Below are 13,029 nucleotides of genomic sequence, written 5' to 3'. Positions count from 1 at the left end.
AGCCTCTATCACTTGCATCCTGTTTGAACTGCCCCTATGAAAAGTGGGATGTGGGTGCATCTCAACGAGTGTTACTGAACCATACAAAAACTTTGTCATTTTGATTGATATATTTACGCCTGAGTGACTGTTTATTTGCATCTGTCTCAGTGTCACACCTTCATTATCTTAGCCTCTATACCACCTAAACTCAAGATAATTCATGTGTGGATATATCACAGTGAGAGGAATTTATCCATAACAAACTCGGTCACTGCGATCTAATTTTCAAGCTAAAATGAGTTTAAAAGAAACACCAGACATTTATTCGTTACATCCTCTTTATCTTTACCCGTGTTACATCTAGACTACTCCAACTTTGTATGTTGATGCGTCTGCGTGAGTAACATATTCCGTTGTGGCCTAGTTGTTAGGTTAGACTTACAACCATTACGTACCTTTAGAATCCTGCTCAGGCAAGTCTGGGCCGGGTGTGCTTGGGTAACTCCTATAAAGGGCTGTGATTGGGAAACTCTTATAACAAAAGGCTGTGATTGGGTAATTCTTATTGCTTCGATACATTTTGCAATATGCAGATAATTATATAAGACAAAAATCGTTTAAAGGTGGGTTAGTCCTGTAGAAACAAACTTTATAATATAAAAACAATGTTCTTACATTCAACAATAATTGGGTACTGGTAGACATTCTGATTTTATAATATTATAAAACATTTGCTCACATTAAAAGTGTCAACAGATACGGGTTAATCAACATGTCTTTTTTGGTTCTTTTCTTCAAAGCTATGATTTTTCGTTGTTGTTTTCAGCCCACACTGGTCATATACCAGAAGGACTTATGTGGCGATGATCTTTAGCCCCGTCGTCCGTCCTTCGTTCGCCTGTTAACACAAGTTTTGTTATCGCTACTCCCCATAAACTACTTGTAGGACTGCTATGAAACTTTTTCACACATATTCATCCCAAGGTCTAGTTGTTCATAAATTAAAATAGCGCTGCTCGGAAATCCAATATGATCGCTAAAGCGGCCATCTTGAAATTTTTGTTATCGCTAGTCATCCTAAATCGATTGCCATATCGGCAGGGGTTTTCACTGAAAGACGTATGATGTTTTGCTGTTTCTCAATAAAAACGGTACCGCTCTGACATCCTATATGGCCGTCACGGCAACCATCTTCAAAATGTTATCACAACTCCACTTGAACAGGAAGTCATACTGACGTCGGGTTTTCACCACAAGACGTATTATGAAGTCCAGTTGGCCTTAACTGAAAGTGGCGCCGATCTGACATCCAATGTGGCTACCACTAAGCGGCCGTCTTGAAAAGTTTGCAATCGCTACTCTTCCTGAATCTATGGCTGTATCTACATGAGGTTTTCGCTAAAAGACCTCCTATGATGTCTACCTGGACGTTTATGAAAATGGTGCCGATCTCACGTCTAACACGGTCTCAACGGCAGCTTACAAAATTAGTTTATCACTACTAACCCTGAACGGAAAGCCATAATGATATAAAGTTTTCACCCCACCCCCCCAATTTTTTTTTTTTGTGTGGAGTCTAGTTGGTCCTAAATAAAAATGGTGACGATGTGAGTCGGATATGGCTGACATATTCGTCATCTTGAAGTTCTTGTTATCAGTTCTCTTCCTGAATGGAAAGTCATATTGGCATGGGGTTTACACCAGACGACTTCTCTTAATAACTGATTTGTCCAAATGAAAATGGTGCCGATTTGATATCTTATGCGTCTGACACGGTGGCAAGCTTGAAAATCTCCTGAATCAATGATGATATCATCATCGGGTTTTCACTAAAAAATATCTAATAATGTTTTGTAAACATTAAATTAAAATGTTGCTTGCTGATCTGACATCCAGTATATGACCGTTTTGAAAATATTGTTTTCCCTACTCCTTTTTGAATGGTAAATCATTTTGACATGACTATTTTTTATTATCAGTGCCATATTTTCACGTGATGGTGACTTCTTGCTGTTTTCAATATCACGCTAAATGTGTCAAAGGTAGTTAGGGAGCGCCGGAATCGCGTTAGGATGCTAGAACCAGGATCACGAAAATGTCAGATGAATACAGTGAACAAGAGTTAGATGTTTATGAGCATTAAAACTAAAAGTTCGATCTGACACGAGACTAAAAAAAAATGTTTCTGCCGTTGACATCCTGAAATTATTTTGTTTCAATATTATAATAAATGAGGATAGCGGTAAACCTCATTTACACAATACAAATGCAGTAACGTATATAATTCCGTTTGAGTTCATTTTGTAAAAGTTGTCGATTGAAAGAAAGTTTCGAATTAGTGATGTGCAGTATAAGTTACAAACTCTGACAATGACCTAGAAATTTTAGCAGTTCTAAGCGCTTACAAAAATTTCATATATGTCTCCTTGATTTGTTTCTCATCCATCCTTTACTATTTTTATCTGTTAAGGACTTGATATAATATGTTCTATAGTGTTTAATATATATTAGTTGCCTGTTATAATATTAATCTCTTTATCTGAGAAAAAAAAAAACTTTTTCCACATGGTCCTGCAAAATGTGATCTGGTGTGTTTCCTCCATCACACATAGGGCAGTTGTCAATGCATACATATTTTTAAGGATATTTATTGAATACTTTCTAAGGGGTCAATTATAGTATGTACAATAAACCCGAATTTTGACATTTTTCTCTCTTTCTCATCGCAAATCTTATTTTTTTCATGGGCACGCTCCGTGTTAGCTGGCATGGAGCCATGTCTCCTCCATGTCCCACATGTTGGTTATCAGTGTTTCAGGCTTTCGAAATCATTATATAGTCCGTTCTATATGGACGATTACTTGTATTTGAAAACATCGTAACCCAACTTTTGAAATGTAACTGTTCTTCTGTTTGCGTGCAGTGTGAATATTTTTGTGATTGTCAGAATTAATCATTTTAAGTTCTTTCTACGGTCCCTTATAAAGGGTCTATTTAATTATATAGCATGTACCCGACGTTTTACAATAACATATTTTCTGGAAGGTTTGATTATTTGTTTCTATAGGCACACACGGCGTGAGGAATGGGGTCATTTCGCACCAATATTTTAGGCTATTAACGACGTTGAGTAATGATCTACATTTTTAACAATCCTTTATTTTTCTGACAAACCCGAGCTCGGCCCCTGTATCTTCATGCCTCGTATTCGGCCCCTGTATCTTCATGCCTCGTATTCGGCCCCTGTATCCTCATGCCTCGTATGAGGCCCCTGTATCTTCATGCCTCGTATGAGGCCCATGTATCTTCATGCCTCGTACTCGGCCCCTGTATCTTCATGCCTCGTATGAGGCCCATGTATCTTCATACCTCGTATGAGGCCCCTGTATCTTCATGCCTCGTACTCGGCCCCTGTATCTTCATGCCTCGTACTCGGCCCCTGTATCTTCATGCCTCCTATTCGGCCCATATATCTTCATGCCTCGTATTCAGCCCCTGTATCGTCATGCCTCGTATTCGGCCCTTGTATCTTCATGCCTCTTATTCGGCCCCTGTATCTTCATGCCTCTTATTCGGTCCCTGTATCTTCATGCCTCTTATTCGGCCCCTGTATCTTAATGCCTCGTATTCGGCCCCTGTATCCTCATGCCTCGTATTCGACACCTGTATCTTCATGCCTCGTATGAGACCCCTGTATCTTCATGCCTCGTATGTGGCCCCTGTATCTTCATGCCTCGTATTCGACCCCTGTATCCTCATGCCTCGTATGAGGCATCTGTACCCTCATGCCTCGTATGAAGCCCCTGCATCTTCATGCATCGTATGAGGCCCCTGTATCTTCATGCCTCGTATGAGGCCGTTGTATCTTCATGCCTCGTATTCGACCCCTCTATCCTCATACCTCGTATGTGGCCCCTGTATCTTCATGCCTCGTATGAGGCCCCTGTATCTTCATGTCTCGTATGAGGCCCCTGTATCTTCATGCCTCGTATGTGGCCCCTGTATATTTATGCCTAGTATGTGACCCCTGTATCTTTATGCCTCGTATGAGGCCCCTGTATCTTCATGCCTCGTATGGTTCTTGTCAGTGTCCTAGCCTTTAATGTCTCTTTGCTTTTCATATCTGCTGCATTTAGTAGAAGCGGGTACCGAGCAGCCAATGCTGGTACACTGCTAAGTTCACGTTCATCCAAAATTACATATCTTCTTGACTTAGTATTTAGCATCATCAGTACCAAGGCTTATTGTATTTGTCGGAAGTTAATTTGCTGTTTGACTTTAATGAGCACTTTGATCTTTTTATTGGTCATAGGCCATTAGATCTTATGTGATGGCCTTTCGTCCGTAATCCGTCGGTCCGTTATCACGGGTTTGCTATCGCTCCTTCATCTAAACTGCTTGGTGGATTGCCATGAAACTTTACACACACACACACACACACACACACACACACACCTCTTAGTATAGTTGGTCCTATGGCGGACATCTTGAAATTTTTATTGCTGCTCCTGTAAAATGGACGGCTATATAAAACGGGGATTTCACTCAAAGACTTATTATGATATCTACTTGATCTTTCATGAAAATGGTGCCGATTTGGTATCAAGTATGGCCGCCACTGCATCCAACTTGAAAATGGAGTTATCGCTACTCCTTCTGAAAGGATAGTCGTATAAACATGGCGTTTTCATTAAAAGACTGAAGACTTCATATCATGTTTTGTTGTTCTTAAATGAAAATCATGCTAATCTGATGGCTATTATTGCTGTCATAGCGATCATCTTATAATTTTTGTTTTGTCTACTCCTACCACATGGATTGCCATATCAACATAAAGTTTTCACCAAGTATTTCTTATGTCATCTAGTTGGTCCTAAAGGAAAATGGGGGAGATCTTGACGTCTAATATGTTCGCATCTTGAAATTCTTGTTACCGCTACTCCCCCTACATGGAGGTTTATATCAACAAGCAGTTACACTAAAAGTCTTCTTATGATGTCTAGCTGCTCATAAATAAAAACGGTACCAATCTGATATCCAATATGACCTTCACGGCAGCCATTTTGAAAATTATCTCCAGCTAATTCGTAAGTTCTAATGACGAGTGTATTTCACCAAAAGACGTAAAATGTTGTCTAGTTGATCATAAGTCAAAATAAGACCGATCAGACGTCCATTATAGATGACACTCAGCTGCCGTCTTGAAAATCTAGTTATCATCGCTACTCCTCCTGAACGAATGGTCCTATCAATATTAGGTTTTCGCTGAAGACGTATTGTGATATCTAGTTGGGTGTAAATGATAATTATGCTGATCTGACGTCCAATATGACCAGCTTAAAAATCGTGTTATCGCTACTCCTCCTGAACAGAAAGTTACACTGACTTAGTTTTCACCACAATACTTCTTATGATGTTGAGTTGGTTCTAAATTTATGCCAGTTTATTACAGGGGCATCGGAAACATTTTTTGTTTATAAAAATGAGATTGTCAGATTTTGTTACAGTCTTTATTGTCATTCAGTGAGATTGCCAGATTTTTTGTAGTCATTATTGCCATTTAGTGAGACTGTCAGATTTTGTTATAGTTATTATTGTCATTCAGTGAGACTGCAAGATTTTGTAATAGTTTTTTTTTAAAATAGTAAATCACTGAATTTGCCAGATTTAGTTACATTTTTTAAAATTACCATTGAGTGATATTACAAGATTTTGTTATTGTTTTTATAGTAATTCATTGAATTCGCCCGATTTTATTATAGTCTTTGTTTTTATTCAATGAGATTGCTAGATTTTGTTATGGTCTTTATTGCCAGATTTTATTATGGTCGTTATTACCAGAATTTATTATAGTCTTTATTGTCATTCAATGAGATTGCCTTATTTTGTTGAAGTAGTTACTGCCAGATTTTATTATAGTCGTTATTGTCATTAAATGAGATTGCCAGATTTAGTTATCGTCTTTATTATCGTTCATTGAGATTGTCAGATTTTGTTATAGTCTTTAATCGCATTCAGTGAATTTGCCAGAATTTTTTGCAATTGTCTTTATTATTATTCAGTGAGATTGTCAGATTTTGTTCTAGCTTTTATTGTCATTTAATAAATATGCCAGGCGTCCTAAACTTGGGCGCACAATCTTCAACATTGTCAAACTCCAACAGCCTTCCACCCAGCTCAATTTCCAGAAGAGAATAGATGACAAGCTGTCCACCAACGGAACTATACGTGGAAATGCCTCCGAGAAATGGAGCAAGCTCAGGAACATGATAAAAGAAACAGCTATGGCGACTCTGGGCCCCAAGAAGCGAACCCATTAAGTTTGGTTCGACGAGAACAACGGTGCCATCGAAGATCTGCTTGCCAGAAAGAACAAAGCATTCATGGGGTGGCAGAATGACACAAACCCCCCCCAAAGAAAAGACCGCTTTAAATCCTATCAAACTGAGGCTCAGGGAGAAATTTGCTAGATGCACGACCATTGGTGGGAAAGGAAAGCTAATGAAGTGCAACACTATGCCGACACTAACAACTTCAAAGAGTTCTACAACGCCATCAAGTCAATCTCCAGCCCTTCAAAGTCTGGCTCTGCCCCCTTGCTTGCTGGGGAAGATGGCAGTACACTAATAAAGGACAAGGCTGGCATTAAGGACTGACGGAAATAAAAATTTAGTCAGCTTCTAAGCCTGCCCTCATTTGTCAGCCAATCTGTTCTTGACCAGATACCCCAAAAGCCAACGCACGACCAACTGGATGTTCTGCTAACGACAGAGGAGTTAAGGACTGCCATTAAACAAATGAACTATGGCAGGGCACCTGTAAAGGATGGTATCGCGTCGGAGGTGTACAAGACTCTCAGTGAACAAACTCTGGAGGCATTCCACGATGTGCTAATCAGCATCTGGACGGAAGAGGAGATGTGAGACGACCTCCGCGACGCATCACTTGTGACCCTCTATAACAATAAAGGCACACGTGCGGCCTGCAGTAACTGCAGAGGCATCTCCTTTCTCTCCATAGCTGGCAACATACTTGCTCGCATCATTCTCAACAGGCTTATTGCGGCAGTGTCACAAAATAACCTACCCGAGTCACAGTGTAGTTTTCGCCCAGACCGCAGAACTGTTGACATGATCTTCGCAGGTAGACAAGTCCAAGAAAAATGCATTGAGATGACAAAGACTTTTGATACAGTCAATAGAGATGCACTGTGGGTAGTAATCAAGAAGCTTGGGTGTCCTCAGAAGTTTACCAACCTCATCTGGCTCTTCCACGATGACATGACTAGAGAGATTCTCTCAGACGGTGAACTCTCTGAGAAATTCCCCATATCTAACGGTGTCAAACAGGGCTGTGTACTCGCTCCGGTACTCTTCAACCTCTTCTTCACGCAGGTACTGCTCCATGCCATCCGTGATCTTGACATTGGTATCTGCATTAGATATCGCCTGGATGGATCAATGTTTGATCTCCATCGCCTAGCTGAAACAACCAAGACGTTAGAAAGACTTCTACACTGAAGCGGTCTTTGCAGATGTATGCGCCCTCATGGCACATGAAGAGACTACAGCCTATTTGGACTCACAATTAGACTAGGAAAAACAGAAGTCCCCTTCCAGCCCACCCCAACCACAGTCCCATCACAACCCTGCATCACCATTAGCGACACTCAGCTGAAGAATATGGACAGTTTCAAATACCTTGGCAGCACAATATCCAGTGATGGGTCCCTGGACAAAGAGATCACTGCGGATATCCAAAAAGCCAGTCTAGTACTCGGACGACTCCGAACCAAGGTCTTTCAGCACAAGGACATACGCCTGTAAACAAAGATGAAAGTCTACAATGCAGTTGTCCTCAGGTCTCTCTTGTATGGCTGTGAAAGGCGGACTGTCTACCGAAGGCATATCAGTCAGTTGGAACAATTCCAACATCGCTCCCTAAGATCCATCATGCGGATCAAGTGGAAAGACCGAATCACTAACCAGGAAGTCCTTGATAAAGCCAACACAACAAGCATTGAAGCCAAACTAATTCAGGCCCAGCTTCGTTGGACTGGTCATGTCATCCGCATGGATCAAAACAGAATCCCAAAGCATCTGTTCTGTGGCGAGCTAGCCCAGTGCAACCGAAACCACGGCCGCTCTCGCAAGAGGTACAAAGACAATCTCAAAACCCACATCAAATAGACAGACCTTCAACCCCACCAGCTCGAGCTCGCTGCTTCAGACAGAAGCCACTGGCAAGCCCTGACCAAAAAAGCCTGTTCCACCTTCGAGGCTTACCACCGCCAGAGTCTAGCTGCAGCCCGCGAGAGACGTCACATATCTGTATCCCAGCCTCCCCCAACCACCTGTGTCCCTTGCCCCACCTGCAACCGCCTGTGTACATCGGAATTTGGACTCCTGAGCCACATGCGCGTCCACCGTCAATGAGATCGCACAACTTGTATTCCTCGGCTCGAGAGACTACCAAGAGATAAGAATGAGATTGCCATATTTTGTTATAGTCTTTATTGTCATTCGTTGACATTACGTGATTTTGGTATAGTCAAGTGTATGGGGTTTATGAAGGCATGTGTTCCTTTTCAGATATGATCGCTGTGCCGGAGCACATTTTTAATGCCATGGAAAACTGGGGACTCATCACATATTCAGAGAACGGGATGTTGTACCAGGAAGGGGTGACCTCGGAAGTGAGCAAGAATTTTGCCGCTATTCTTATAGCACATGAAATTTCTCATCAGGTCAGTTTGTGTTGATATGCTTATCCATTTATTTTGACTATTTTGGTGTGTGTGTTTGTTTGTGTGCGTGTGTGTGTGTGTGTGTGTGTTGAGATATATGGACGGGGAGGTATAAATAGCAGAGTTTTCCTTCGAAGGCAACGTAACCATTGCTGCCATTCTAGATATCATTTACTTTAATGAGATAAACGCTTGTGTGTACTTGTCTGTGTGTCTGTCTGTGAGGTTTATGTGGGTGCTGTTTGTATACATATGTGATTTTTTATGCTTGCTTGGATGTTTACGTGAATAGTGATGTCCTCTGCGGCTATTATAAATTGTATTAGCTGTACTGGATATAGACCGGTAGTACGTATGGGATGGTCTGTTGTCTGTCTTCCATCGTTCGTGCGTCCGTAAATTTTTTTATCGCTACTCCTTCTAAATAGTTTGGAGGATGGTCATTAAAATTTACACACACACACACACACACACACACACACACACACACACACACACACACACACATTCATCACATGGTCTAATTGGTCTTAAATATCCTATACAAAAAAGATGATGCTCAGAAATTTTGTTGTCGCTGCTCCTCCTTAATGGATGATCACATCAATACGGGGCTTTCGCTGAAATACGTCTTCTGATGTCTAGCTGATCCTAAATGAAAATGGTACCAGCCTGTTGTCCAGAATGGCATCACTAACGAATTCTTGGAAAGCTTGTTATCACTACACGTCCTACATGGATGGCAATATAAACATGTTATTTTCCACTAAAAGACTTCTTATGATGTTAAATGGGCCTTAAATGAAAATGGTGCCATTCTGACTTCAAGTATGTCCGCCATATCAGCCGTTCTTGAACTTTTATTATCACTACTCCTCGTGAACTGATGGTCATACCAATATGGAATTCACACTTAAAGAATTCTTACAATGTCTAGCTGGTCCAAAATGACATTGGTGTCGATATTATTTCCAATATGGCGATCATTGCGGCCATCTTTAACATCTTACTGTTGTCCCTCATGAATGGATGGTGATGTCAATTTGGCGTTGTCACAAAAAGACTTCATATGATGTCTATCGTCCTAACTAAAGATGGTGCCGATCTGATATCCAATATGGTCACAATGGCGGTCATCTTAAAAATATTGTCATATTGAACAAAAACAGTCATACTGACGTGGGTTTCATCAAAAGACTTTTTATTATCTCCATCTCGTCTTAAATGGAAATGGTGCCGATGTGACCGCCAAATTTTTATAATTACTGCTCGTGCTGAATGGAATTTCTTATCTTGAAAAAAAAAAGTTTTCTTTACTCTTCTTGAACGGCAGGGTTTCCGGGGTGGCCAAGTGGTCTAAATCGCTCGCCTTTACCGATCACTGCCATCCAACCTCTGCACGCGCGGGTTCGAGTCCAGGGCTCGGCCAATGTGGATATGTGAGAACGCTGCCAGTAGCTTCCTGTGGGTCGGTAGTTCTTACCGATGTTTTATTCGGGTTCTTCCTTCACCAGTTGCAATGGCCCACCATGTATAGCAGTATAGCCTATCTTGAACTGAGAAATGACGTTAAAACCAACACAGCACAACAACAACAGCTTCACATGGATCGCTATATCAACGTTTGATTTTTTACCAACAGACTTGTTAGGATATCTAGCTGGTCCTAAATGAAAATGGCGCCATTCTGACATAAAAGAAACTGTATGTATGTAGGTATGTATGTGTGTGTGTGTGTGTATATATATATATATATATATATATATATATATATATATATATATATATATATATATATATATATATATATATATATATATATATATGTGTGTGTGTGTGTATGCGTATGTATGTAGGTATGTATGTGTGTGTATATATATATATGTGTGTATATGTATGTATGTATGTGTGTGGATATATGTGTATGTATGTATGCATGCATGTATTCATGGTTGCATATATATATATATATATATAGAGAGAGAGAGAGAGAGAGAGAGAGAGAGAGAGACTTGGTATATGGGGAAGTGTGGGAAATGTTGGAACCGTCTGTTTCCGTCAATTGCTTGTAGCTACGCTTACTAAAGAACACTATTTATTTTATATGGAATGCAATATCAGCAGTTTCAAACCAATTTGTGATTATTATTAGTGTCTTCCCATAAGCCAATGCGAGCACGGGTTACACAGCATTGACTGTTCAGGCTTAATTCCCTATGGTAAGAACATATGTTATTGACCGTGTAACTAATTGTTTTAACTTATTTAAAAAGACTGTATTATACGGGATTTCTGACTTTTCCCCCCATAATATAGTATGCTTCAGTCTGATGCAAACGAGCTGCATTATTTTGGATTTAAACCATCCACCCCGAACACACACACACACACACTATACGAAATATACCGAAAGAAAAGCCAATCCACCAAATATAATTATATAGGACTTTAACGATTTTTCTGGCACAAAATATGAAATATTCTAGCAGTTAGTCTATATCGAAAGAACGAAAGTGAAAAAGTCAACTCGCTGAAGTCTTGCTTGTTCGGAAATAATTTGTAATTTCCAAAGGTGATAATTCATTTCTCAGAGTGAGCAATATTCCTCTAGGGAGCGTAGATCGAAGTAAGTTAGCAGATATGCTGGCAGAGGCCAAATGCATGACATAGATAACTGAATTAGAGCATTCTTTAATGATCACAGGGAAGTAGTGCATGTCATGTCGACTATCTTGGTATCTGGTCCATCGTTTCAACCAATAAATGAGACTTTGTACATGTGTCTTTTTCTTGCAGTGGTTTGGTAACCTAGTTACACCTGAATGGTGGGATGACCTGTGGCTCAACGAAGGCTTCGCCACTTACATGATGTTCCTGGGGGTGGATGCTGTCATACCGGAATGGAAGATGGTAGTATAGACGTAGAAATTTCATCTGATGTACACCAGACATATATTATGCATAAATAAAGCGAACAGTCCTTCTGTTAGTTCCGTATTGGGGGTGAAAACTAAGGCCTTCAGTGACTTTGCCGTGTCTTTATTCCCCACTGACTTCTACGGATCATTGTATCTGATATTAAATAATGCACTTTTCGACAAGGTAAATGGTAAATTTAATTATGTGCAGGAACCTCAAATAATTTTCATTTTGCGTTGTAGCAAATATATTTTGAAGATATTACATACTTTCATCCTGATGATTGTTTATTTTTCTGCTATGGTTTTCTTGACTTCATAGAAAAAAAAAACTGGTTCCACGTGCCTTCAATTAAAAATGAAGTTAATTCGCACATAACATATATTATATTTGTATCTGTGTAGTTTCCACCAATAATATATATATATATATATATATATATATATATATATATATATATATATATATATATATATATATATATATATATCAACGGGCATTCCTTCACTTCTTCAGATGGACATGTTCATAATTCACAATCGTGGTCTCCAGAGTGCTCTGGCCTTTGATGATAGCTTGACCACTCATCCAGTCTATGTGCCTGTCAACGATCCCGCTGAGATCAATGAGATTTTTGATCTCATATCTTATGCCAAGGTAAGGGATTTTCTAGGAATTCGGGTTTTCTGGTGGTCATAACTGTCATGGGTAAACGCTTACCAATGAAGATTGCACGGCACAGGAAGAGGGTGCCGTACAAGTAAGAGACCGCGGTACAGAAAAAAATTCAACATACAGAAGCTCGGACCAGAATGTTTTCATGACAGTCTTTGGCCATACTTTGAGTGCCCGAAATGGCAACTTGTTTTTGTATTCGCAGTCAATTGCTGAAAATTAGTTTGCATACTATGAGCTAAAGCGATTGACAGTCTACGTAGAGTGGGTAAAATCACAGTCACCGCAGTGTATTAATATTGGGCTATTTGACAGTCTACATAGAGTGGGTAAAATCAGTCACCGCATTGTATTAATATTGGGCTATTTGACAGAATACGTAGAGTGAGTAAAATCACAGTCACCGCAGTGTATTAATATTGGGCTATTTGACAGTCTACGTAGAGTGGGTAAAATCACAGTCACCGCAGTGTATTAATATTGGGCTATTTGACAGTCTACGTAGAGCGGGTAAAATCTCATTCACCACAATTTATTAATATTGTGCCATATTATGCGAAAGTCACAGAATGTCAACGAAGACTCGTATGCAATCAGAGAAAAAAATATAGGATAATTTTAACAATTTCTGTCTACAGCAGTCACTCCGGTCGAGTCGTGGGGGAAACGTATGTTTACCTGATATAAGAAAAGACCTTAAACCCAGA

The 13,029-nt window shown here is 40.0% G+C and overlaps 1 protein-coding gene across 1 annotated transcript in view; it reads left to right on the top strand.

The window, feature by feature from the left end:
* LOC149793682 (aminopeptidase N-like) overlaps positions 1-13,029 on the top strand; it is a 51,507-nt gene that overhangs the window by 19,721 nt on the left and 18,757 nt on the right. The window contains exons 2-4 of the mRNA XM_089967658.1: positions 8,574-8,728; positions 11,525-11,638; positions 12,164-12,304. Of these exons, the coding sequence (XP_089823784.1) occupies positions 8,574-8,728; positions 11,525-11,638; positions 12,164-12,304 (410 nt within the window). The remainder of the gene's footprint in view (positions 1-8,573; positions 8,729-11,524; positions 11,639-12,163; positions 12,305-13,029) is intronic.

The sequence above is a fragment of the Sinohyriopsis cumingii genome, chromosome 8, assembly GCF_028554795.1.
Source record: "Sinohyriopsis cumingii isolate HCF-2022 chromosome 8, ASM2855479v2, whole genome shotgun sequence".
Classification (NCBI taxonomy): domain Eukaryota; kingdom Metazoa; phylum Mollusca; class Bivalvia; order Unionida; family Unionidae; genus Sinohyriopsis; species Sinohyriopsis cumingii.
Note: the sequence above shows the minus strand (reverse complement) of the source record. Positions and strands in the feature narration are given on the sequence as shown.